At 48.2% G+C, this 27,665-nt stretch overlaps 5 protein-coding genes across 5 annotated transcripts; 3 read left to right on the top strand and 2 right to left on the bottom strand.

The window, feature by feature from the left end:
• Positions 1-2,060: 2,060 nt before the first annotated feature.
• Positions 2,061-2,561, top strand: PtA15_8A134 (uncharacterized protein; the record flags this gene model as incomplete). The annotated part of the gene is made up of 2 exons (XM_053171533.1): positions 2,061-2,158; positions 2,228-2,561. 2 exons carry the CDS (start codon positions 2,061-2,063, stop codon positions 2,559-2,561), a joined length of 432 nt encoding a protein of 143 aa, XP_053022787.1.
• A 630-nt stretch (positions 2,562-3,191) lies between these two features.
• Positions 3,192-4,483, top strand: PtA15_8A133 (uncharacterized protein; the record flags this gene model as incomplete). The annotated part of the gene is made up of 7 exons (XM_053171532.1): positions 3,192-3,216; positions 3,290-3,372; positions 3,437-3,511; positions 3,581-3,700; positions 3,755-4,132; positions 4,183-4,335; positions 4,400-4,483. The coding sequence occupies 7 exons, from the start codon at positions 3,192-3,194 to the stop codon at positions 4,481-4,483; spliced, it is 918 nt and encodes a 305-aa protein (XP_053022786.1).
• A 6,346-nt stretch (positions 4,484-10,829) lies between these two features.
• Positions 10,830-11,084, bottom strand: PtA15_8A132 (uncharacterized protein; the record flags this gene model as incomplete). The annotated part of the gene is made up of 1 exon (XM_053171531.1): positions 10,830-11,084. The coding sequence occupies one exon, from the start codon at positions 11,082-11,084 to the stop codon at positions 10,830-10,832; it is 255 nt and encodes an 84-aa protein (XP_053022785.1).
• A 4,349-nt stretch (positions 11,085-15,433) lies between these two features.
• Positions 15,434-15,904, top strand: PtA15_8A131 (uncharacterized protein; the record flags this gene model as incomplete). Its single annotated transcript, XM_053171530.1, has 3 exons — positions 15,434-15,531; positions 15,634-15,664; positions 15,758-15,904. 3 exons carry the CDS (start codon positions 15,434-15,436, stop codon positions 15,902-15,904), a joined length of 276 nt encoding a protein of 91 aa, XP_053022784.1.
• A 1,529-nt stretch (positions 15,905-17,433) lies between these two features.
• Positions 17,434-18,000, bottom strand: PtA15_8A130 (uncharacterized protein; the record flags this gene model as incomplete). The annotated part of the gene is made up of 3 exons (XM_053171529.1): positions 17,434-17,517; positions 17,602-17,723; positions 17,799-18,000. The coding sequence occupies 3 exons, from the start codon at positions 17,998-18,000 to the stop codon at positions 17,434-17,436; spliced, it is 408 nt and encodes a 135-aa protein (XP_053022783.1).
• Positions 18,001-27,665: the final 9,665 nt, after the last annotated feature.

Below are 27,665 nucleotides of genomic sequence, written 5' to 3'. Positions count from 1 at the left end.
ACAGAGGCACTATTAACAGTTCTGGAGGTACTTTCAACAGTGACAGAGGCACTATCAACAGTTCTGGATGCAATATTAAATGTGCTGGAGGCACTGTTAACCGTTCCAAAGGCACTATTTACTAGCATAGTCAACCCATCATTTTTATTAGTAGCAAATATGACCAAAAGCCCTGGCACCTCAAAATTATTTTCTGCTTGTGTTTTCCTGCCTAGAGATGTCCCAGTGGACCCGGATACCAAAGCACTTTTTTTCCAAAAAACAGGCACCTGGTACTTTTTGCGGCACTTTCTGACGGGGTACCTGTGATAACCTATGGGGGTACCATGTGTACCTCCCACCTTTTTGTTCTCCTGTTCAAGGCTAGGTTGAGAGTAGGGATGCTAATTGGGCGGGTTTGACCACGCGCCACCTACGGGCCACTTTTGCGCCAATGAAGATTTCAGGACAGAGACCAGTTAAGTAAAGCCCCGGGTGGTCAGAGGATTGGCCTCACCAAGGGGCCCGCTCAAATTATGTCTCAATAGCCTTGCCAGGGTGAAGCCGGGCAGCCCGATTGTCATCCCTAGTTGAGAGGACACCATGTAAGGCACATGAAAGGAGATGAGTCAGGATTGGCAGTTGTTCATTGAGAGCAGCAACCACAACCGGTAATCAAGAGGGCACATGCCTCTCAATGCCCTCTTGATTACCAGTCTGGTCAGGTCATTGAGGGATGTATTCAACACTCTTGATGCCCTCTCAATGACTTACCCACAGCCGTTAATCAAGAGGGCACATGCCTCTCAATGACCTCTTGATGACCAGTCTGTCCTGGTCATTGAGGGATGTATCCAACACTCTTGATGCCCTCTCAATGACTGGTTTGTACCGGTCATCAAGTGGGTAGTGTCCTCTAAATGACCGGTCTGTTCTGGTCATCAAGGTACACTGGGGTGTCATGAGTTTTTTTTTGGCCCAAAGAAGGCAACTGGTACCTCTGGGCGGGTGATCCGGCGCGCCAAGGGGAATCAGGTACCCCCAAATGGTTACCGCAAGGCCATCTCTATTCCTGCCAAGCAGCTAATCATTTGGAGACAGAGTAATATAATTGAAACTGTAAAATTTTGGTGTAATTTGGGGCACAGTGGCAAAGGTTTTAGTAGTTTCCCTTAGTATGAAACCTGCTGAAATGGACCCACAGTTGCACACCCCTTTCCTTGGGTATGTTAATAGCATGCAGGTAAACATGTTCTCTTCAGATGCTTTTCTGCCCGCTGTAAAATTTTGGGACCATTTTTGGGGGCCTGCAGGACAGAGGTATAAACTTATTTCTATTCCTGTCATTTTTTGGGAAATTGGGTTCTGACTCCCAAATAAAATTTATGAATTTTATTTCTGACTCCCAAACAATTTGAACAAAATTCAAGAAACTGCTGCCAGTTGAAACTTGACATGTAATATTACAAAGTGCCAAATTTCCCAGGACCAGAAATTGGCCAAGGGGACCATTGCTGGAAGTCAAAATTTGGTCTTCTGGACGTCCAGTAATTGAAATTCTGTGATTTATATATTACTAGAGCCCAAGGCGGCTACGCCGCCGCACTCACAGCGTACCACCGCCACACCGCCAACCTGCCCGCCCCGCCCGCTCCCCGGAACTCCGGCCCCCCAGGCACAAGTCTCAGCACCCGCAGCCGCACCCGGCCCCCCCAAACCCTCCCGTCGCGTGCAACAAAGGCCCGCGCCCGGCCCGCACCCACAAACGTTCCCAGGTCCCCCCGCCTCCGCAGCGTAATACACACCACCCGGACGCCCCTCCCCACCCCGGCCCGCATCACGCAAACGCCCGGCATCCCACCCTCCAACCCCGATTCCCAGTCACACCACACAATCAAAAGCCCCGGCTTCAACCCATCGCGACGTACCCACCATACAGCAGGCAACCGGACGCACACCACCCAACGAACAACAAATCAATTAGAGGGCGCCAAGCCGGCAACCCCATAAAACATACAACACAAGCCGAAAACACAAGAGGAAAAAGGACGGGCAAAGCCACCTGACGCTCGAACCGTAGAATGGACCCCTACCCCAAAACAAGGACATCCCGACGCGGCCCGTTGGAATATCCCGCTCTCGGGCCCACCTCCCCGGAAGTAACCTACGACGCAAACAGGTCAGCCCGACTCCACACAAACAGTGCCCGACTGACTGATCTTAACAACCAAAGTCGCCGTTCTCGCAGCAAACCCCGCGAGCAGGCCGTTGAACCGCACCTGAACCCCTGGGGCAAATTCAACCCTATCATCAATCACGCAACTATCGACTTCCACGACATATTTCACGTAGAACCTCCGGCTAATCATACACTGAGAACACGAACAACATCAGCTGACCAAAGACTTCACGTCAATACGGCAACACAACTCACATTTGCCCCGTGGGCAACAACCAGCTCCAACCTAGCTATCGACGTCACTCCGCGCTCCCGCCTCCGGTTTTCAACAACGTTGACATGGCATATCGTCCCGCACCCGGTCATCCTCACTGGTTTGGGGATCGCTGTCGCCCTCGTGTAACGCCTCCGCTTGAATCCCGAAGCGTAGTAATGAAAGTTCTGGTTGCCCAACTCGTCGCCGACCAACACCTCACCCTCTAGCTTGTAGAATTCGCCACTTTCAAGATGAAGCCAATCCAACGCATACGGAGTCAAGGTCACAGCAATCCGAGGCATTGTGCCCGTCGAGTTGCCCGTCAAAATCGCATCGGAACTGGTCAATCGACGCTCCAACCCGGAAGACTCGAATAACAATTCCTTTCCCTCCAAAGTCAGCCGAACCAACCCGGAAAGGAAAATAACAGCTTCACCGACTTACAGAGCCTTTCGCCTTGAATTTACCCTCAAACACCAAATTTTCCCGGAGGTAACAATTACCCAACCAAGCGCCGGCAGTGATGGAGTTCATGTGTCGATTCGGCCGGGGGATTCACTCCAAACTTGATCTAGGTAGAACGTCTAATCAATCCCATCTCTATTCAAAGGCAAATCGTTAACAAAGACGCAAGTGCCAAGAACAGAGCGAAACTTTATACTAACCATCGAGCACCCTTGCAAGGGATGGTTGACGCTCCTAACCCAGGCAACTGACGAGAGGCCCCTAGGGACAGTGGTGGCCCGACCCATTTCGTCCAAGCCCCCGCCGCTACACATGACACCCAACCGCGACCGCCCTGGTAACCACACGCCCTCCCGCTAACAGTTCAAGACTGACCCGACCCTAGTACCCCCAACATGAACCCCTAACAGGCAGTGTCACGACCAAACCAACTTCGCCACTGCCGTCCACCCTTGAATGTCTGTGCCACAGCTATCCCGATTCCATCGCAACAGTTGCGCGTCCCCAGCGATTTTCCCAGAAACAGTCCCCCTATCAACGCAAACCCTCAAAACGAGTCAAGCCCAAACTTATTACTCCAACCCGACTCCGGACTGAATCGTCCCCTCTTAAGTATATCGGCAATTGACAGAGTAAGCTAATTCAAAACTTTCTCACCTCAACCACGACATCCTCCCCCATTCCCCGACATTCGATCGCAGCTCCGACCACATACCCCTGCCATGCTCCCAACTACTGAACTGAAATTCGAGCCCGATTCACCAACTTTTGCAGGGCAAGACCGCCTACGATTTTTTGGCAAATTCATACCAGTTAGTAAAGTGAGTTGCTTCCGCCGCCCTCCACCGCCTATCACTGTTAACACAAAACAATAGGTCCGTCAATATTTCAGACTTCCCAACGGCCAAACCCCACAATCCAGCAAAAGTTATGCCAGCTTGTCCGGCGTTTGGAGCCAAGGCAAGAAGATCTTTCCGGTCAACCTCATTGCAAACAACCACTCCAACACCCCTCTGACGGAAGGACAACTTTACGTAATTGAAGGAGAAATACGCGGGATCAACTTCATGCGCGTCCCCAAGTTGACCTGGACAGCTGGCGACGAGAGAAATTTGAATGTTGACAAACATCCATCTGAATGGCAACGTGTCCGCGTCTCCGGCCTCAGTACAATAATCAAAGTTCGAACCAAAGCCGCTTGGCCGGAAAGCAATGGCACCCTGATTAGCATCAGCGTTGAACACACGGGCGAGGTACAATGTTCACTCCGCTCAACCTTGAACATTACTGACAGGTTGTACAGTTGGACGAAGGTGGAGTCTTTCGAGTCCAATGTGTCTTAGGCTTAAGCAACAACGAGTTCCCTCGCGGCACGACATTATTTCCGGGAGGTAAGATCAAATACAAAGGGTTCCTCGATGGCTTCGGCAGGACATCACGACGGATGATTGTCGAGGTGAGCCCCTTTTCTCATTAATTAATATTACCAGCGATGTTCACCCCTTGAGACCTTATTTCAGGTCACTCACGCCACGTTCGCTTCTGACAACGTACTCTTCACTGACTCCGACAAAACCGCCAGCTCACTCAACAATGACTTCTGAATTTCGCTTGCCACCACAACTAACCATACCCAATGGCTACCAGTAACGCCCCGTTTTGACCCCCGCGTTCAGCTCTTACCTTTCAAGACCTTTTTTGTCTGTTCCCCTCCCCCTTCACCTTACTTTCTGCTCTATTATTTGTCAATTCTTCAAATTGAAGTTGCCAATTACATCTCGGAATGACAAAAGTTTTTACATTCAACTCGAGTTCCAAACCGCTTCTAAGGAACCCGCTCCCCTCGAGTACTTTCTCATGTTCCCTTTTTCAATTGTTCAAATTCAAGTTACCAAATACATCTCGCAATGATAGCACATTTTCCATTACACTTGAGTCGCAAACCGTCTCTAAAGCCCCGGCTCCCTCGAGTGATGATTAGGCAGCAATTCAGCTAACTTCACGATTGGCATGTCGACATCAATAGTTGACATCTGCAATCAATTTCTTTCCCCACTTGTTTTGACTGGATCTTCTTGTCAATTTACAACCGAACTCTGATATAGCACCAATGATCCACCTGAGGTTATCAACAACCCAACAGACTTCGCGCTTGAAAACAAGCCCAGTCGAGCTTTGGCATACAGTTATCCAACCTCCGACGTTGACCCGCGATTGAGGTCCTGCTTTGAGCGCAGTAGCTCCCTTTTTTTGTCTACATTGACAAAAAGATGTTAGTGTTGTCCAGTTCGTTATGAGCAAAACTCCTTACTTTTCCGTCTGCTTGATTTGAAAATCATTTTATGCACCACATTAATCAACCCATCCCTCATCTTTGGCTTCGCGACCAACAGGTTTGCAACGTCCGACACTCTTGAAAGCGCCACGTAGAGCTGACCATGAGCAAATATATCAGTTTGCAGGAATACCCCCACGCGTGCTAATGTTTGACCTTGGCTTTTATTTATTGACATCGCATAGGCCGCCTTCACAGGGAACTGCAACCGAAAAAATGATTGGCCACTTCCCTTTCCCCCTTTGCTTTGCAACTTTATCCTTGGTAAAGTCACTTCTTCGCCCTCGAAAGGCCCACCCATTATTACCCCAGAAAGAAATGTCTGCTCAACCGTTGTTAAGAGTATCCTTGTCCCGTTACAAATCCCGCTGCCAATCCGCAGGTTCCTAGTTACAACGACAGGCATCCCAACCTTGAGCTTCAATTCGTGGTCGGGGAGTCCAGATGGTGTCAGCTTGTTGAGCGCCTCCTCCGGCAAACATTCAAACTCATCCGGGTCTGCAGTGTCGACGGATCGTAAGCTGATTGCATTTTCAGGCAATTGCGCCGTGATAACTTCGTTCATCCGCTTCACGTCCCTATTCAAAGGCGCAAGTATACATCGTTCGTTAAGGTAAGCCAGCTTTTCGCTCCTGGCCCCCGCATTCACGGCGGCGATGTCGCCATATACAAAATCGATGAGTGCATCACTGCTTGTTGCGTCACTGTCGAAATCAACAATGTTTATGTTCCGCAGATTTATAATTTCAAAGTCGTTCTCCTGATTGATGCCTTCGCCCAGCGCAAGTAAAGATGCGGCAAAATTGATGTTTTTGTCACTACCATCCGCTGCGAGAGCTTTTGCGAGACACATATTTTCAGTAAGTTTTAGTTCAATAATTGACTCCCAGAGAATCAAAGACTTCAACGTTGCATTATAAGACTTCGGGTATTCATCGTGTTTGACTACCGGTAGGATTTGCCTGAAATCTCCAGCAAATACGACCGTCTTCCCGCCGAATGGGTTTGCTGATGTGCAGATTTGTCTCAACGATAGGTCAACAGCTTCAATAGCGTACCTATGAATCGTTACGATCTCATCCCAAATGATCAGTTTCGCTGACTGGATGCGCTGAGCGAGCACCGTATCCGCTTCTAGTCCACATTCGGCGCCTTTTTGTAAATCAAGAGGAATCTTGAAAGCCGAATGGGCTGTCTGACCTCCTCTCAACAACAGTGCGGCGACCCCAGAGGAGGCGACAACGATGCTTTCAATACCACGGACTTCCGAGGCATCTATTATTGAATTTAAAAGGAATGTTTTCCCCGTGCCACCTGGTCCATCAAGGTAAAATTTTTTGCCGTTTTGCCCACTGAGTGAGTTGGCGACTTTGTTGAAGATGACCTTCTGGCCGTTATTGAATTTTGACTTCGCTTGGTTCAGTCTCGCCTCCACGGCCCGTGGATCATGTTCAGGTACTCTTTCATGTCGAACCCATTCAACCATTTCCCTTTCTTCGCGTGAGACAGTTATATTGCAAGTTTGCAGCGTGCCGCCCATGCTTTCCAACATGCTCTCGAGGCGAAAAAGACCCATCACCCGACGTTCTGCGGGGTTCAACTGGCGGCTGTTCCTATCTGACATGTCAATTCGTATGAAATCGTCCGTCATTGCTTCAAAATGAGACTCGAACAGAGTCTTTGGGTCAGTTGGCGCGGAGTGTACGCAGATGATAGCGTACATTTGAGTCAGCTGATAACCCGAGTTGACCAAACCCACCTCCCGCAACGCCATATCATAAAGAGTATCGTTTGCGAGGAGTCCTCTCCGATTGCACACTTCCTGGTACGTATCAAGGATTTCCCCCTCGAATGACCGGAGATCTTCGAACAACTGAGGACCCCGAACATGGAAAAGAAGAACCCTCAAGTAAAATTTTTCACCTGCTAGGTAAGAAACCGCGTAGATCCGCCCAACTGATTCAGCTTTTGATTTCCGCGGTTTCCACTCCTTGTCGCCCTTGTCCCACCAAAAATAACATGGGATGTCGTTGTAAAGAAGTGACCTAGCCGTGCGCCCTTCTGCCCCAACCGCATTCGTCCGATTGAGCTCTAGAAACCCAGTGAGCGTGGTTCGCGCCGCCTTGCCGCTCTTCAGCTGACCTTCCGCGCCAATGTTTTCCTTGAAATAAACAACTTGCTCATCTTCTTCGTGCACGGTGAGTCTCGTTACTGCTGGTGATCTGTCAGATAATGGAAATTTGAATAATCTCCAAGCAGCTTAACAGACAGGATTTCAGCTGATACGACTCATTTTTGATAAACAACATTGTTCCTCACCTTCCGGGGGGCTTATGTATCTCGCGTCCACATAAGCTTTTGTTTCATCTTTGACCTCTACTGCCATATAACTTCTGTCGTGCCCTTTCGTAATATACTTTTATAAATATTTAATAGCGGTGCTGTTGACGGGGATTTCAACATTGATGTGGCACTGAAACATTGACGTCAAGAACCGGTTGAACGGGACAAAAGATCCGTTGTCGAAACGAGTTGTGTGCTTTGTAATTGACCTCCCGTTGTCGCGCCTCAGATAAACCGGGTAAGCTCCATCGACTGTTACTGTCCGGGGAGAAAAAGGCTTGGGAAAGCCAAGATTGCATGTACCGTTCCGCCAGCAAGCTCGGCCCTTGCATGGTCCATGCAACATGAAGCGTCAAACGAGTCGATGCAGGTTTGGTTCTTCAAGTTCGTCAGGAATCTCCGCAGAGACGAGGAGATCAATCTTCTCCGGCGTGGTCGGTTTGTCTTTCTCATCAAGCGTAACCATTAGATGAGCGTGCGGGAGTCCGCGCTTCTGAAACTCAATTGTGTAAACGTATGCTACAACTTTCCCTAGCCTGTCCATATTCACTAGTTCGTGGATGAGTGCCTTGATCTTCAACCGGAATACCCGTGCTACAATTGTTGGGTGATCAAAAGCCTGCTCGCCTTCAGGAATCAGCGTCTTGATTGCCATCCAATCGGGATTTGCGGTCATCGTGATAAACAAAGAGGGTGGCCCGTATTTGTTGCAAATTGCCATCGAGTCGTAATACAGCTGCGACATCCCACGAGGACTCCCAATGAATGTAGCTGGTAGAATAACTCTACGAGCTGAAATTGGTTTTTGATTCTCTAGACCCCTTAAAAGCGAGCGGTATTGGCTTGCTTTCATTGATTCTTGATTGTCTCTGATGAACTGCAATCGTTGTCGCTCAACGCAGACATACATGTCGACCACAAGTTCCTGCAGCAACGACCGGCCCCTTAATATAGGTGAAAAACACCCCGGACGATCGAAGAGTAGGGCAGCGTACCATTCAAGTGATCCTACTTTGCGGTTGGTCACTAGCAAAAGGAGTCAGTATTTTTAATCTCAAACAGATCAATGAACCGCACAAACCTCTTTCTGTTGAACATCTATAAAAGGTATGCCATTGCTGCTCTCCCTTTGGAAAAAACAGAGGGTATCGCAATGGAAAATAAGCCAAATGTGTATCCGAAATTGAAATTAACTTTTCGTCCTTGCGATGGAGTAAAATTTCTCTTTCTTGGATGATATCACCGTCGCCTTCGACTATCGCAGCGACTTCACTGATCGTTGGCTCGTTATACCTCTTCGGATCCTCTCCCGGACGATTAATCCCTTTCAACTTCAGTGTTTTTGCGTTCCGCTCCTCGAGTACTTGTTTGGCTGACTTGAATAACTTGGCGTAAGGATTGTGCTTGTACATATAGCTCATTATTGTCGATACAGTTGATGGCAAGAGCCCAGCAACTTTTCCTTTACTCAACCCCATCCCTTCGGCCTTCCGTACTCGCAATTCGGCTTCATTAGTCCCGTGGTCGCCGACTACAAAAATCTGGGCAAATCCTGGGTCGGATCCTTCGGCAGGCTCAATGCTTGATATCAAATGAGCTAAACCTCCGCTCATCCTGAAAACGTTTACGCCCAGTGGTCCTTGAACAGAATAATCCACCTTTGTCCGGAGAGACGTGAAGGATACTGCATTGTTATACATTCGTGTATACTTCTGGAAATTTAAGGCAGCTTTTGAACGAAAGATCAATATCAGTCACTGGCAATGATCATTAAAAAGGAGGGGGGATCTTACTCGAGTTCGATCCACTGAATAAGTTCTGGAGGATTGATGGGTAAGGTTTTGCATTTGCATCAAAGTTTGGCAAGGCGACTTTATTTTTATTGCAACACATCGTGAACTTGATTGCAGCTTTCTGCCTGTCGGCCAGCGACGACTCTCTGATCCAGTGAAGGCACCGCAGGCCACGCATCCAAAGTTGCACTTCCCAATGTTGTGCGGTATTTTTACAAAGTCTGCGCCAAGGATCTTCTTCTTGTTGTTTCTTTCCGGATGGTCGACAATTTGTCCTTTTGATTCAACCATGAGGCAAGTTAATCTTTGTTGACCCGGATATTCTTGTTGTCTCAAACTGTAGCGGCCTGCTTGAATTTCCACGGAAAGGTTAACCTGGTTATATTTATCCCAGTTTTGGCTCTTCTGCTTACCGTTGATGAGCACTGACCACCCCAACAACCAGGATGGTCGAAGTCGTTACCGTGGCATCGTCTAACAACCTGAAATGTCAAAGCGGCGACAGCCAAAAAAAGCCCGATTTGATTCATTAGCAGACCGTCAATGGGCTAGTCCAGTTGATGATTGACAATCCCATATTTTATTCAGGCACATTGCCGGGTCGCCCAGTTGACCAGATTTGCATAACTCAGGCAGACGGATTGTAACTCAACGTAATGGGCAAACAATAGCATTGTTGAACCGTCAAAGTTTAGGCAAACCCACGACTTGTTGATTACATTTAGTTGCCTGACGCGCCCAGCCGGACTATAATATCATTTCCAGCCCAAGCTTGATTCCTGGGAGGAGGCGATTAGGCTTGGCGAAGCCCCATCGGCAATCCTAACAACTCGCCCGTCGCGCAAAAATCCCTGTTGTTAAGTCGAGACAGCAAATTTTCCCCAAATCCCAAATCTCCCAACCTCCTCCTTGGAAACTCAGACGCCTGACTTAACTCACATTATTGTTGAGATTGCTATGCTGGAAGTCATAGAGACTCGGAAACTACAAACCGCGCAAATTCTCAAAAGCTACTCCTCATATCGCTCTTCAATTACTGGTTGGCAAAGAAATCCATGTAAGTAGTTGATTGCACAAATTTTTCCCGCACGAAGAGAGTTGAAACCACCTGTTTGCACTGAATGCAGGCGCACAAATTCAAGTTGCGGACAACTGAGAGAAAGTCCAAATCACGAGAATTATAAGGAAATCAAACTTGAGCCACGAAAGGTTCAGCCCTGGTAAAGCTTTGTTAGTACGCGAAAATTATAAGCAGATTGAACTTCAATGGGGAATCCTGCGCCTTTTGAAAGCTGGACGATTCAACAGAAACAAGTGCGTCTCATCAAACATTCGCATTTGAGAAGGGGAAGGAATTATGCTGGCCACAGTGGCCCACAGCGACTGGCGCGCAAAAAACAACGCAAATTTTAGTTGAATAGCCAATCTGAAACCAAGTAACTGATGTCAAATTCTCACCTCGACGGGGAGAGTAACTCTTTAAAGTTTCTTGAGTCTCTTGGCAGCGTCTTTGAGGATGGCCTTACAGGGTCGCCCACGACTCGGCTTTTCCTCTGGCTCCTCTTCCTCCTCTTTGTCTTCAACTTTTTCAACGTCCTGCTCGTCTTCATTGTCAGATTCAATTTGTTCTGACGCTTTTCTCTTCCCCTTCCGGTCGACCGAGCCATATGACGAAGTGGGTGTGTCGAACGTTTTCTTCACCGGCGAAACCAAAGGAGAACTCGTTGAGGGCATATTCTCATTGGAGTTCAACTTCACTCTGAAGTGATATCCCGAACCAACGGTAAGCAATACGGTTGACGTTGTGGGTAAGTGATAGCTTGTATTTTACGCACAAGTTTCTGCCTTTTCCGTGGGGGTTCGACTTTATTGGCGGGCCGCTTGCCTTTGCGCGGCCGATCTGGTGGCCACTGGTGATACTGCAATCATTCACCTAAAGGCAATTCTATGTTAGTTGGTTTGAACGACTGACTTCCATTGGTGGAAAACCCACAAGCACCACGGCCATCTTCGCTCTCACGTCAAAATCGACCAACAAGCCGACAATTTCCAACTCTCGGCCAACAACGTAGAGGGAGTGGGTTTTGATGAAATTTTTTGACCCCGGGATGACGTACTTGACGTTGAAGGTTTTGTGGCGTCGCTCCTTAGTCAACTGTTAGTCTCCGCGAGCCCCCGATGAGATATATAGCCTTAATCTTACTTGAGAATCCCAATCCGTGTGCTCGACGATGACTTCGAGCCTTGTTTCGAGGTTGAAAACGACCTCCTCTCGTTTGATGACAATCCCGAGTCCTTCGACGCTCGCTTTGTTGACAAAGTCGAACCCGTCCTCTGACACTTCCATCACGCGGGCGACTGAGTGCTGATTGTAAGTTAGCGTGGGCGTCTTGCCGTCGTTGGTAGCGATCAACTTCCCAGTCATGTAGTAAACAACGCTGGGCTCGAGAACATTCGTCAGCGCCGTATTTGTTGTCAATGTGACCTCGAAGTCACGTTGGTCAGATCCGTCAACCCCCGAACACTGCAAAAAAGATGCAGTGGTGACATTTCCGGATTGATTGGCGCGAACATTCTCTGGTACGGACTTTGAAAGTTGTCAGTACCGTGCAACTTGAAGAGAAACTAAATTGACGTACTTCCGACAATGGCTCGACAAGGGTGGTCATATGGACTGGGTGATTGGGGATCCGATTACCAGACATCGCGATTAGAGCTTGACTCAAAGAGTTGTTTAAGGTGATGTGGTCGAAATGGGAGGAAAGCAAATTGTCGACGTTGCGGTAATTGAGAGTTAACAAATGGGTCAATGAGTGAATGTTTATTAAGAATGAGAAAGTTGTGGTCAAGACTCAACCACGAAAGACCTGGCTTATAAACACCTCATCTGCCTTATTCGGGTTTGGCAAGAGGCCATGGAACGCTGCCCCAGATGAAAGAGTAGACCCCTGGCAGACCCTTGAACATATCGCATGACTACCAACGCTGCAACCGGAACCGCCCCCATGCGTGATTCCTACCCAGTCGACAATGGTTGTAAGTAAATGGTTGAGTGTCCGATGCCGCGTTGCAATCCCAAAAAGAGATCGGGGGCGCAGGGGCGGAAAAAGAAGAACCAGGGAGAGGAGACTGTTGGTAGGGTGTTTCGAAAATCGTGGAGAGATGGCTGAAACATTTAGTCACTTGTCAAGAGAATGCTGAATGTCGCGCGATCGTTTAACATCCCCCTAGCTACGTTTCCCTAAACGAGCGATCTGGACAAGTAGCAGTCCATAGAGTGTAAGAAGAGGTGTGCCAAGTTCCAAATTGAGAATGCGGGTGAAAAAACTCTTGGGGATTCTGATCGGGCTGTTTCACGTCCAAAACAGTTGATAGCGCGGTTGTTGGCGGCGTTCATAACGATTTGATGCGAGTGTGGTAAAGTACAAGAAAGATCAACCCCCGTTTTCCGCCAGGAGGGGGCCTCGAGGTCACGCGAAGTGTCTACGAAGCGGGATGGAATTATCGAGAAAAACCCTGCCAGCGAACTGAATAAAAGTCAGCAGGAGAAGTTGATTGAGAGAAATTGTCCAAATCATGAGACATAAGGAGAAGACGGACCCGGACTGTTAATAGGACCATGAAACTGTTCGAGGAACTGTAATCGAGTAGAAAACGTCGACTGAAACTCGCTCGGAGTTTTTCCGTTGACGCTGAATTGATGGCTGGGTCGGTGGTTGAATGATGGCGCTCAGGATTATAAAAGGAGGATCTTGCTGGATTACATTTTCCCCCGCGGCCGGCCTCTCCCTGTTGCATTTGCACTGGCTGGAGGTCGCGCCAGCCATTAGCCCCCCTCCGTCCCCTCCCACTTGGGCCAGGCCGGAGGGGGTTAAACCCGGCCCCTTTTTCCCCGCGCTTGCCGCGGGCTGGGGGGTCAGTCCGAGGCATTTATGTTCGGGGGCTATTCTCTCTTCTTCTCGAATTGCATTCAATAAAGGCCGTTAAAAAATTATGTATATAGTTGATATTTTTATTTGTATTGAAAGTTGTAGAGGGTTGACCCTCAGGCTTTGTTTGTAGTTGCCAATTCATAGGGGAAACCCTTGAATTTTTTTTTTCTTCACCTGTTGTAATTCACTCTTTCATAAATGTACAGGGGAAACCCTTGATCTAAATTTCTGTGAAAGTGTGGATTTACTATACTTAGATTATTTATGTTATGTCACAGTGGCTCTGCCATAGTAGCTAGCTAACAACAGGATATTGTACATGCTAGTCAAGGGAACATATTCAAAGAAAAAAAAATGGGGAATATGGAAAATGCAACATGATGTTTGGGAGAATTATGGTATTCAAAGCTGGATTATGCATGCATCCAAGTTTATTAAAGACACAGATTTGCCTGAATTTCAAAAAAAAAATCATGGGTTCCCCCTACAACTTTAAAAAAGTGAGAAAAAAAAATCATGGGTTCCCCCAAATTATAAACAGAGAAAGCAACAACCGCAACTATTAACTCAAATAGCCTTCCAACATCAGCAAAAGTGCTGTGCCACAGGCTCAGCCCCCAGCCCGCGTCAAGCGCACAGGTCAAAAGGACTGGACGTGAAGGCCCCCGGCCCTCAGCAAAGGCTGGAGACCAGTGGGGGGGCCACTCTTTGCCCTTCAAACTGCGCACTTGCAGCAGCGGAAGGGTTGAGGGAGATGGATAGCTGGAATTGCAGCATCTCCAATCGCCCTGGGGGACATCAAAAAACAACTGGTTCCTTTTAAGCAATTGACCGTCCACCCACGCCTCCCGTCAAATCACCCTTGAACTCCATATGTACATACCTGCAACTATGCACCACAAATCATCTCCACCATTGCGCTCGCCACGCCCCATTGTCACAGTAACCGCCGGTCGACCCTTGTTTTGCCCGCTTGGCCCTTGCAACTCGGCAATCGCCTTCTTTGCTTGGGTCCCATTCCAATTAGGCTGCCTATTCCATCTGCGAGGTGCGTCTGTTCCCCCCGAGGATACATCATCTAGCAACCTTCATGGCAGACAGTTATTCCAATTCACGGTGAGAACAACTCACCTCAGTTGCTGGGCTACTCAGAATTTAATCCTGTTTCAGCTTGCCAGCAGCTCACCGCTAAACTTCTCTTTACTCAATTTAGTGGCATCGCCCTTTGCATCCGTTGTCACTACCGCGCCTGGACCCTTCTCCTTTTTCATCATCACGCCTTGGTACAACCAGCCGCCACCATTATCCCTAATTCAACTGGCCCGACCACACGCTCCCCCCATCATGCCCCCCTGCCCCGTTGCTCTATCAAGGTCAACAAATTGAATACAGCCAGCTCCTCAATATGGGTGTTATACCGCTTCCTTCTTGCAGCCCTTCTTGCCGACCAGCTTTTCTCCCACCTTCTTCTTGATTGTCACCCACAGCAACCTCAACTCTTAAATCTTGGCTTGCCCCTCCTGCATCAGCTTTGCAACTCTTCCAACCCCCAGCCGGTTCGCACCTCCAACCGTCCACCAACGGTGGGCCGCTACGCTACACTACGCTACAGGGCCACTTAGCGTTAGCGTAGCGGCAAAAAGCGCCCGCCCATTTTGAGTAGCGTTAGCGCGCTGTTAGCGCCGCTACGCTGCGCTACGTTTCAGCGGCGCTAACAGTGCGCCAATTTTTTGTTAGTGTTAGCGCGCCGTTACAGTCACTACGCTACGCTACGCTGCGCTACAGCGCTTTTAGCGGAAAAAAAGGCCTTTTTTTCAGCTAAAAGCACTGTGGCGCACCATAGCGCGCGCTCTTTTGCGCCCTGCGTGTGTAGCGTTAGCGCAATTGCGCGCATCTGCGCTAACGCTACGCTAACAGCTAAATTAGCTGCGCACCCTTTGCGCGTAGCGTTAGCGCAGAAAGGCGCAATTCCGCTAACGCTACGCTAAAATTTAGCGGAATTCCGCTACGCTACGCCACGCTAACGCTACGGTTAGCGTAGCTGGACCACCGTTGCGTCCACCCATCTGAAACCTTGCCGCCACCAAACACCCCCAATCACACCCCCGTTTCCTAAGGCTCCGCACTCATGGATCACAGTAGTATGCCGGCATGGCCGCACCCCCAATGGACCACAATGGCATGTCCGGAATTTCGATGGAGCCAATGTCCCAACCTAAACCAGAACATAGTGACATGGGAATGATGATGTAAGCAGCATTTTCTTTCCCTTTTGTCCCGATTGCACATGTGTGAAGCCTTGATAGTGTCACGATAGGCTCATTTACTAACGGGTAAATCAATGGTTACAGGAACACGGTTTTCGTACCCGGTACAACCACTGTACCCCTGTGGTTTGACGGCTGAACGCCGTCCACCGGCGGGGCCACGTTCGGAGCCTGTTTTGGGTTGTTTGTGCTGACGGTGGCCGTCAAGCTGTTGGGCGCCCTTAGGCTTCGTCACCAAGCTCATCTGGCGTGGTTGATGTCCAAATGGCACAACAGCGGGCTCACCACTCACCACACAATTGACAAGCCCAGCAACAACCCAACAACTCAAGCCAGCTCCTTCCGACCCACTTGACCCGCTGTCCCCTGGAGCGCCCAACGTGATGTGCCCTACGGTATCCTGGCCGCTCTTCACGTCGGTCTCAAGTACTTTCTGATGGTGAGCTCGTCGGAGCGCCAGACCCTCCGATGACTTTGCAAACTTCTACTTTAAGAACCACCCCTTCTAGCTTGACCGCGCGAGCGAGGAAGAGTCATCTGTAGACTCAAGGTGGGCCAGCACGGCAAAGCATCCCTGCGATCAGCCGCTAGGAGGCAACATATGTATCTCTCTTTCTCTATGCAGGAATGAAACCAGTTTTGACAAACATGGATTTCATGCATAGATTGTGGGGCTGGTGTCGCAGACCGAGCCTACTGTCTTGTTGGCACCCTCCACGTCGCGGCCCCTGCAGTCGCCGCCCATCTGTCCCCCAAGTGTGAGCATCACCAACCCTTTCCCGGCGCCACCTCCTCACCCAGCACACACTTTTCAGGTAACTGTCAACGCAAAACTCTCCCAATCACCCTTTAACCTCATCATCCGTGTGAGAAAAAAAAAATTGTCTCCAAGATATGTTCTCTAAAATCTCATACCAATGTATTTGACTGACATGTACCCTCATGCCTCTTGGGTTTTTGCAAAGTATTTGTCTTAGGTTCACTATTTATTCTCAACCTGATTTGAGTACATACATACACACATTTGTTTCAGCCACTGAAAACAAACTGTGCAGATTGAAGAATCCTCTCGGCATGAATTGATATGATTTTGATTGATTTTTATGTAAAGCGGCGCGCTGCACATGTCTCTTGAACTATTGTGTCATCCATGTACACGCAAAATTTAAAAACATGGACCCAGAGTTGTGTGTCATTTGACTTTGAATTTGACAGTGGCATTTTTAATTATGTGACTGAGACCTTAACAGTTGAATATGAATTGATGTGTCATAAGCATGGGCATCCAAGACATCAAATCACTCACTCTTTGCTAAGATCTTGGTTAAGGAGAAACAGCAGTCTGCCAGCTACTTAAACTCAAAAATTTGGGCTTAAATTCATGCCTGTTGTAAAAAAAACTTGAATAGACATTAACATGAATGTTGAGGATCAATTATGTATTTAACATCAGGAATGTGATGAATAGTATAAAAATTTAGCCATACATATATTTCAAGTTGATTGTTAGGCAAACATTGGTCTGTGCGGCCTCTGGGCCCCACAGCGGCGAAGCCGCCTTGGCCTCTAGTAAATCATAATTTCATAAAAAAAATCATTGGGATTACACATAGGTATCATACTTGCAGGATCCACTGCAAAGACGGCTTCATGAATTTATGATTTATGCATGCTTAAACTAACTTTGAACAAAATAAATGTGCTCATAATTTCTTCGACAAGGACAGGCCTCATGTGACAATGAATAGTGAAGAATTATCATTAAACCTGGTACGGTGTCAAGAGAGTGATCTTCTAACTCCACACAAGTCCTTTGAGGACACATTCCAATTGTTTTGCCAGAGGTAATCCATCTCCCCAATAGCCGTGATGTTTGTTGGTATGTTAGAGTGATCTTGGTCTTTTACTTCCGGCGGGTTTTTTAGGATAAGCATGTGTAGCGAGGTCTGCAAAGGAATAAGGGTCCGTCTGCATAATATGAAAGTATATCAGATAATTGGTGTATATACAAGACCAAGCTCTTAGGAAAAGTTCATCAAATCTTTAACGCACTCCTAGTAGATTTTGTTGGAAGTCCGTACAAATGGTCTGCTCTACTTTACCGAGGCCTATGGTTTGACCATCGCAGGTAAAGCTCACGGAGCCAAAACCACCGACTCGGTTGGCATCAATCGCTAGCTCGCCGGAAAAAAAACCAACGGTCAGCCTCTGTTTTCTGGAAGAAAATAGCAATTCCAAAATATATTAACCCAACACAATGCTATCCGGCTTCAACAAATAGTTTATTGTTGTGTCTGTTCTATCGTAATTTGTGATCTGCCTTATGCATTTACCCGTCTTCTTGTTGACATTTTTCGGCGAGTTATCGTCGCAGGCGAAGGTTATAAATGAGATGGCTTGACTTGGGATCAAGACTAGCGCGGCGAGAAATAAGAAGCTAGAGTACTGCATTGCTGGTCGAACAGATTAATGACTCGAAAAATGGTGTGGATGAAATGATTTAGGGATGTGAATATGTTGCCGGAAGTCGAAGAGTGGGAACTTAAGGTCAATGTTGGCCACCTTATATATTACTTGGATCTCCAATCCGTGGATTGTGACTCACTCGGTAAGCAACCAGCGGGCGTCGGCAGCCGACACCCCATCTTGCATGTCGTTCTTTCCTTTTTGAAAAACTTGCGAGCTCTGCACCTATGCCAATCGGAATCTAGACGACCATTACAATCCGTGTGCGTCGTCCCAAAAGTCGTGAAGGGCAGATTTGCTGCTAACTTGCAACGGTGGGCCGCTACGCTACATTTAGTCCGTAGTTCAGCGCAGCGTAGCGGATCTAAACTACAAATGACAGGGTTTTCCGTTAGCGGGCAGTGATTGCCCGCTACCGCTAACAGGCACCCCTTGAAACTACAGGGCCTCTATCGCCGCTATCAGCGCTAGCAGTGCTATTCAACCGCTAAAAAAGCTGATAGCGCTGTTAGCGCCCGTTAGCGTAGCGCAGCGGCCCGTAGCGGGCGCTACAACTAACGGCAATGTGTCAGGAACTACGCAACGCTAAACTAGCGGATAGCGCACGCTACGGATAGTTTAGCGTAGCGGCCCACCGTTGTGCTAAGCAACGGATATGAAAGTGCGGCTCAGCCGAGTAGAAGGTTCGACCGGGCGAGCACTTTACACACACCACAGGAGCAATCGAGGAGATCTCATGGGTTTCGTCGACACTCGATGAAATATCAAATGTTCTCTCAACACTTGGCACACTGGGCCAAGGGGTTTTGTTAGAGTCCAAGATGCACTTATGCACACTTTAGCTATCTCTATGTACTTACATCAGATGTACATAGTCATTTAGCTTCCGTCAGTGACAGGTCCGAACCCTAACCCTGTCACTGCCAGGCACATACAGTCCAGCTCCCGCGTGCCCGGTATCTTCTCTCTTTCCTCACCGAGATTGGATACCGGGATCGACACGTGGAGAGCTGACCGCCGCCGGACTGTATCGTGCAGGTCAGTCAACTATTGATTAGCAATACAACCAAGATTGGATACCTGGATTGACACGTGGAGAGCTGACTGCCGCCGGACTGTATCGTGCAGTTTCCAAGCCTTTATAGGTTAGAAGCCGGCTCTTTTTCCAGGCCACGCTTGTCTTAGGATAAGGTTCCATATCTACAGGAGGTCGGTAGATGATCAGCAGGATATTGAGATAGAAAAGATCTGCTTAAGGGACAAAGGAATCCCTGAGGAGGAAATTGAAAGAATCATACAGGAAAAATAACCCCAAATTCCCCCCATCCCAACCAACATGGCTGCCAACCCCAATGAAGCGCTCGCTACCCTCCAACACCAAATGGCCAACATGATGGCTGAGTTGAATTGTTTGAAGGCATCCCCACCCCACGTCCATGACCCTGTGTCTGCCGCCGTTTGTGCCCAGGAACATTGCCAGGAAATCATCCTGAGCAGCTTCCTAAAGTCCCCTCTCAAGCTTCACCGAGAAGTGAACCCCAATCATGCGGTCCTATCCTACAACTCGGCCAACTATTCTCAGTGGGAGGAGTCAATTGAGGCAACTCTTCAATACGCCTTCTCCGTGACCGAACCAATGATTGCGAAAACAAACACCTTCTCCGACCTGGCGACCAAATACAATCATGCAATTGCCACCCTGATGAAGAACACAATTGACAAGTCGCTGCTTGGGATCATCAAAGCCGCCGGTCACAAAACCACCAAGGCAATCTTTGAAGCATTGAAAGCCAAGTGTGAACGGTTGGATCGTTGCTACAAGATCAATCTGATGTTGTCGCTCATGGAGCTAGTTAATGATACAAGTATAGCAAACAAGGTGACGATGTCAGCATGGGAAGTCATGAGCAAGCTTGAGCAGTCAAAACTCACCCTTAATGAGGCCGTTGGAATCCTGCTTCAAATGAATTTCAAACCAGTCACCGGTGCCGCATTGACAAAGTTTGAGTTTATGGTCAATCAGAACCTCAACAACAAGAAGGCCCCGTCCTTTGCCGATGTTGCCACGGTAATCCAATTGGCAACTGGAAAGGTCAACAAGAAGGGTGTGGACAGCATGGCGATGGATCTTGATCAGATCAATGCGTTCAGCCAAGGAAATCAGGGGAAGTACGTTGCACCGCAAAAGCGTACGTCGGATGATAAGACGGCAAAGCTCAACCATCCGCGCTTCGCAGTTGAGCGAGCTGAATACTAAAAAGGGAAAGGACAGACGGAAGCGCAAGTTCAACGCTATGGCCTTGATTGTGCTTACTGTTCCCAACATGGCCACTGGTTTGCCAATTGTTCAGAGTACTGGCGTGCAGTGGCAACAAAGAAAATTGCCCCTCCTCCTGCAGATTTCGAAGCAAAAGATTCAAAGTACATACCACCAAGGCGGTCCCAAAACCACGTGCGTAAGGTGAACATTCCCGGGATGACGGAAGGCGTCCTACTTGACTCTGGTGCTTCAGCACATGTGAGTGGCCACATGTCACTTTTCAAGGCAACTCGCAATCTGACGGCTCCACGTATGTTCTACCTTGCTGTGACCAATTGCAATGTTACCGTTACCAATGTTGGAAGGGTGACAATTCCAACACCGACGGGGAAGATTGTGATTGAAGACGTATTTTTTGTGCCTGGTGTGGATGGGATAATTTTGTCAACCGGCCGGTTAATTGCGTCTGGGTGGAAACTACAGTATGAAGGGACCAAAGTGACATTAATTGATACCTGTAATAACCGCTATTCAACAATTTTCCACAATTATTGCTGGTCGTCAGAAACTCTTAACAACAGCCACCATGTCAATAAAGTGACGCAATTACCTTTGTTTGATCCCTATAAGTGGCATTTGCGCCTCGGACATGCGTCTGATGAGATAGTCAAGCGTTACCTGAAGTCAAACTGAAGTGGTCTGAGTTCTTCTGCAATTGTTGCGCCATGTCTAAGAGCACCAATTGAAAATCCTTAGGTGTTGAATCCCAGATCATCCGCGAGAAACCACTTGACCTGATGGTTTCCAACGTTGCCGGACCGTTTGAGACCAACTTGCATGGAATGCGATACTGTGTGACACTTCGAGATCATGCAAGCACTTTTTCCTTTGTTGGTGCAATTGAGGCTAAGTCGGATGTTCCAGCCAAAATCATGTCGTGGTTGGCACACCTCAAAAATTACTTTGGCCAATATCCCACTAATATTCAATGTGACAATGCACCTGAATATGTCCATGCGCTACGGAAACGGCTCGACGTCATTGGGTTGAAAACTGCACCAAGCGCCCCGTACACGCCGCAACAAAATGGGGAGGCGGAGCGGTTGAATAGGACAATTGCAGACATGGCCCGCACTATGCTCCATGAAAGCTGTCTACCGCGGCGTTTCTGGAGCTATGCATGGTCGACGGCTGGCCACATTCACAACCAAATACCCAATTCAAGAACAAAGGATAAATTGCCTGTCAAAATGTTCTATGGAGTGAGGCCTAACCCAGACCTAGCGAACGTTGAAAAAAATTGGATGAGAGAGCACAAGAGGCTGTTTTGATTGGATACCCGGATGGCTATTCTTTTCACCCAGGGAACGAAGGGCAATATTTCCAGATTTCCAGAACCTGCCTGTCAAGAAGCAGGTCAAGAAGTCTGACTTGGATTTTGTCCTGAACCAAATCATGCTGAAGTTAGGCAAGGAGAACACTGACAAGATTGCAGCTAATGAGGAGAAGGCACTTACTCACCTGAATCCTAACCCAGAAATTGATTTACCAAAGACCATCAAGGCGGCTCTGGCTGGACTTGACTCAATATCCTGGCGTAGCGCAGCAATGTACGAGATGGACAAGTTTGGTGAATTGGATGTCTGGGAAGCCGTAGATCCGTTTAAAGGCGTGCGAGTTCTTGGCGCTAGGTGGGTGTTTTTGTTGAAGCAACGGCCGGATGGGACAATTGAAAAATTTAGGTAAAGATATGTTGCCAAGGGTTTCAACCAACAAATGGGTGTTGACTGCAATGAAACGTACGCACCAACAGCATCCCTGAATACGCTCCGGTTGTTGATATCCATGGCAAACAAGTTTGGTTTACCTACGGCATCCTTTTGTGAGAATTCCAGCTTAGGGGAAAGGGGTCCAACTCATAAACTGAGGAAGACACCTGGAACCAAAATAGCTGCGGACTTTGGTAAGCAAACGCGAACCACTTCCGCAGTCTAAACCAGCGCCGCGGGGGTTGTGAAACTGAATTCATCTCTTTGATGCAAACAGATCCGACGCACATGAGCAGCAAGTTTAGGCTCGTGGAAAATCCCGGCCCACGTTTGCTCATCGAAAGAATCTCAGCTAGCACCAAAGGTAAGCGGCTGCAGAGATCTAACGACAAGCTGTTCAGATAGTTGCTAATGCGCTATCCCTTTTTCTTAGACAGAACTGTCAAAGTTAAACAGACCGATCGCACCAATACCGCTCAAAGAGCAGGAGAACATATCGGTGAGTGACTCGCGTAGCTTCATGAGCAGAAACAAAAGGCAAACACTAATGAGACGTTGATCTATATTAGACAACGTCGCATTGCTTCTTAGCCGTTTTGCCAAAGGCAAGTGAGAACGCACTCAGGTCCAAAGACCAATCGTACCATCGCCAAGCGATAACTTTTCCATTTCATCTCTATCACTCTATCATCTATCCAAAGTAGAGAGCGGCGCTTGTACCTGCTCCTAGGTAAATTTTCTATCATTCAGGATGTTTTATTTCACTCAGATTATCATTTGTTTAGAGATAGTTTCAAGAGTCTGATACAAATATAACTCCTAGTTCTTTGAAGCTTTTCAGATTTACAGTCTCAAGGCTACGAACACTACCTCAGAACGAAAAGAATAGGAGCAGGGCAATATGGCCGATTACAAAAGTGACTCAAGTGAATCCTCCCTTGGCGGAAAGCCTACGATGAAAGTCCCCAAGTTCTCGGGAGAAAACTTTGAAATCTGGGAGAAGAAAATCCAAATGGTTCTCTCTGAATTCAACTTGGAGCACTTTATAGACAATCCCCCATTGCCGGACATGACTAGACGGACGAAAGCCAAATCCCAGAAAGCAGCGAACCTACTTTGCGCCAATCTTACGGATGGAGTCTTCAACACTATTGTGAAGAAAGACAACTCGAACAACCCGTACGAATTATGGCAGATGTTTAAGTCCGTCTATGCTTCTGACTCAATCTTGGCCAGTTATGAAGTATGGGCAAGATGGGAGGACACTCAGTTCAACGACGACATGGCGGCGTACATCGCGGGGATTGAGGAATGTCTTGCAAAGTTTGATTCTCTTGGAATGATCGTCCCGGACTTCGTAATCTGTTGCAGCATAATTAGCCGGATAACAGAGAAACGACCTTTCTTGATGCAAAGTCTGTTCGGGGATCTCAACTCTCTCGGAAAACCGAAATACGTCATCAATCGACTTCGCGAAGTTGGACGCTTTGAACGAACCAACAAGAGGAAAGCACCAGAGCCAGCGCCAGCCACTAGCACATCGACGGCACTTGTCACGGACACTGGAGCTCATGGCACAAAGAGAAGACGGCCCTATACTCCAATTACGTGCCCAGGAAAGAAACACAATCCTGAGGCTAATCACACTGAAGACAACTGTTGGACTCTGCACCCAGAAAAGTATCAACAGCACCTGGAGAAGCAGAAGCGAGAAAGAGAGAAGAAGAAAAGTGCAACGTACCACACGACGGCGCAGACCTCATCTGAGGATCCTGGCAATGAAAACATTCGGCCGTCATTCAGTTACCTCTCTGGCATAAACGGGATGAAATCGCAGACGACTATTCTTGACTCCGGAGCTAGTAATCACATGCTCACGTCGCTGGGATACTTCAAGCAAACTAGTCGAGTCTCTATCGACATTGTAACGGGGAGTGGCTCTGGTGAACTGGTGGCGACTGCGCGAGGGGACGCAGTCCTATTACTTGGCAACGGTGGAACGTTAACGTTAAAAGACGCATTATACGTCCCAAACCTCACTAGAAATCTCGTGTCGTTCGTTCAACTCATGAAAACCAAGGCACTCATCCATCAAGGAGCGGACGGATTCGCTGTCAAGATCGATGATGGACAGGCCTTTGGGGTAGACGTCAGCAACGACTTGTTGGAAATCAAAGGCGTGCTGGATCCGACAAATCTAGCGGTAGGGCTGGCAACCACTGTAACGAACAAGCAGTCAGACTTTGTCAAATGGCATAACCGTTTGGGCCATGCCTGCTCGTCTCGAATTACCACCGCCGTGTCTAACAGTCTGGAGATGACGAAGACACACGCCTGTGAAGCCTGTATGCAAGGGAAAGTCACGAGACTCCCATGTAAAGGCCACTTTAAATCAGCAAACGCTGCGCTCGAGGTAGTTCATGGCGATCTAGTCGGACCTATCTCTCCATCAACCAATGGAGGAGCGCGGTATTTTCTTACGCTGGTTGATCAATACACTGGGTACATACACACGACGATACTCAAAGAAAAAGGTCAGGCGGCTGAGGCGATCCAGAGTTTCAGGGCAATGTTTGAAAACCAAACAGGTACGAAGATGAAGACGCTGATCACCGATGGAGGAGGTGAATTCTGCAACCACAAATTGGGCGACCTTCTTCAGGAAGCAGGGATACAACACCACGTCTCACCGCCGTACACGCCTCAAAACAACGGACTGGCCGAAAGGGCCAATCGAACAGTCATCGAAATGACTAGATGTATGCTGCTGCAGTCGAACTTAGCTCCCAAATGGTGGGCGGAGGCGGTGAAAACCGCCACTGCAACAACGAACAGTCTACCGTCACTAGCGAAAAGCAAGAAATCACCGATTGAACTTCTGTTTAAAACAAAACCAAACATGAATTTCTTCAGGCCTTTCGGCTGTCGGGTGTGGATCGTCAAGCCAAAGCAATACAGAACGGAGAAATTCGGACCAATCTCCTGGGAAGGAGTGTTGATAGGGTATGAAAACGACTATTCATCATACAAGGTCTGTCGCCTTGAAGACAAACAAATACTCACGGTCAAACATGCACACTTCGATGAGCAAACGTTTCCCGAGTGCAAAGCGCTCAGGAAAAGTATCAATCTCTCATACGAGGACCGGCTCCCGCGCTTCAACTCAGACCCAGAAATGCCGTTCCAGGACGAAGATGACGACGATGAACTCCTGGTAGTTAAAGAAGCTGAAGATGAACCGGATGAACAACTTGAGCTTGAAGACATTCTGGCGAATCTACGAACTGCGAATCGGAGTGGCGAGCCAAACAGTGCTGCTAATCTAGATGAAGACAATGAGCCACCGGCGCCAGCAAGAGCAATTATCGGCGGAATTGACCGACGGAACATTGTTGACGGGAAACGTGAAAGAAAACAAGCTTACACTGTCTCGGTATCAATTGAACCGAAAAACCACAAGCAAGCCATGACTTGTGCTGAAAGCTCCAGCTGGAAGGAAGCCGAGCTGAAAGAAATCAACAACATGAACAAGCACAAAGTTTGGATAGTCAGAGTGCGTGTTGAAAGTGATGATCCAATTCCCTCGACATGGGCGTATCGAAAGAAGCTGGGATCAGAAAACCAGGTCGTTGAATTCAAGGCACGAATCTGTGCGCAGGGCTTCAAACAAACTCAAGGTCTCAATTTTGAAGCAAAGTATGCGCCAACCGGAAAGCCGGCGTCTCTTCGCTTCTTACTCTCCTTTGCAGTAAACAATGGACTAAAGATTCATCAGCTTGACGTTTGCAGCGCGTTTCTCACTTGTCCGCTGGATGACAAGGTGACCCTGCTTCCTCCTCCAGGCCTTGACTGTCCAGCAAACTCAATTCTTGAATTAAAGAAAGCTATCTATGGGCTGAAGCAGGCCCCACTAGTGTGGTACAAAAGGCTCTCTTCGTACTTATTCACTTTAGGATTCAAGGCAGCTCTGTCGGACCCGTGTGTCTTTTGGCGATTAGCCTCTGCAGAGAGACCATCTACGTGGATCTTTGCGCACGTCGACGATCTAGTGATAATCAGTGATCGACCAGAAGTTTTCAAAGTCGAAATGGAACGTGAATTTGAAATAAAATACATGGGACAGGCTGAATTCCTCCTTGGGATGAATATCGACAGATTCGACACCGGACTGCAAGTCAACCAAACTCAATATATCAATAGGAAGCTGCAAGAGTTTCATCTCGAGAGTCTCCACCCGGAGTCGTGCCCATTGAACCCAAGGGAATATCTGAGGAAGGCGACTCAGGCGGAAGTCAAGACATTCAAGGAGCTCGGGGTGAACTACAGAGCGCTGGTGGGATCCCTCAACTATCTCAGCATTTTGACGCGACCGGACATCGCGTATGCGGTCAGCACACTCTCTCAATATTTGGAATCTCCCGGCATCAAGCATTACCAGGCGGCAGTGCAGGTCTTCCGGTATCTGAAGGGGACCAGGGAGATAGGTTTGACTTACGAGAAGCAAGAAGGTGTGACGGTGCAAGCATTTGTTGATTCTGATTGGGGGAACTGCCCCGACACGAGAAGATCTACCACCGGCTACGTTGTCCAATGCGGTAGTCATCTGATAAACTGGAAGTCAACAAAGCAAACCACAGTATCATTGTCGACGACGGAAGCGGAGTACAAGGCCTTTTCTGATCTTGGTCGTGATCTGGCGTGGGTGGCAAATCTAGCTGATGAAACGCTCGTCTTCCCGAACCTGAAGAACATCAAAGTCTACATCGACAATAGAGGCGCGCTGGATCTAGCGAAAAGTGAGACATCGCAAAACGGATTTCGGACCAAACACATGTCGATCCGTCTTCACTTTGTCAGAGAGTTGATTGCAGTAAATCTCATCAAGGTCCTCTACGTGAAAACCACAGAGAACACGGCCGACTTTCTCACTAAACCAACCGGAAGGACTACCATCAAGAAAGCCCTATTCAAACTAGCGGTCCTCCCGGTCTCCGAGGCTGCTTCACATCTTTCGACTCAAAGCAAGGGAGGCTGTGAGAATTCCAGCTTAGGGGAAAGGGGTCCAACTCATAAACTGAGGAAGACACCCGGAACCAAAATAGCTGCGGACTTTGGTAAGCAAACGCGAACCACTTCCGCAGTCTAAACCAGCGCCACAGGGGTCGTGAAACTGAATTCATCTCTTTGATGCAAACAGATCCGACGCACGTGAGCAGCAAGGTTAGGCTTGTGGAAAATCCCGGCCCACGTTCGCTCATCAAAAGAATCTCAGCTAGCACCAAAGGTAAGCGGCTGCAGAGATCTAACAACAAGCTGTTCAGATAGTTGCTAATGCGCTATCCCTTTTTCTTAGACAGAACTGTCAAAGTTAAACAGACCGATCGCACCGATACCGCTCAAAGAGCAGGAGAACATATCGGTGAGTGACTCGTGTAGCTTCATAAGCAGAAACAAAAGGCAAACGCTAATGAGACGTTGATCTATATTAGACAACGTTGCATTGCTTCTTAGCCGTTTTGCCGAAGGCAAGTGAGAACGCACTCAGGTCCAAAGACCAATCGTACCATCGCCAAGCAATAACTTTTCCATTTCATCTCTATCACTCTATCATCTATCCAAAG

The sequence above is a fragment of the Puccinia triticina genome, chromosome 8A (assembly GCF_026914185.1).
Source record: "Puccinia triticina chromosome 8A, complete sequence".
Taxonomy (NCBI): Eukaryota; Fungi; Basidiomycota; class Pucciniomycetes; order Pucciniales; family Pucciniaceae; genus Puccinia; species Puccinia triticina.
The sequence above is the reverse complement of the archived record's forward strand: the minus strand, read 5'-3'. Positions and strand labels throughout refer to the sequence as shown.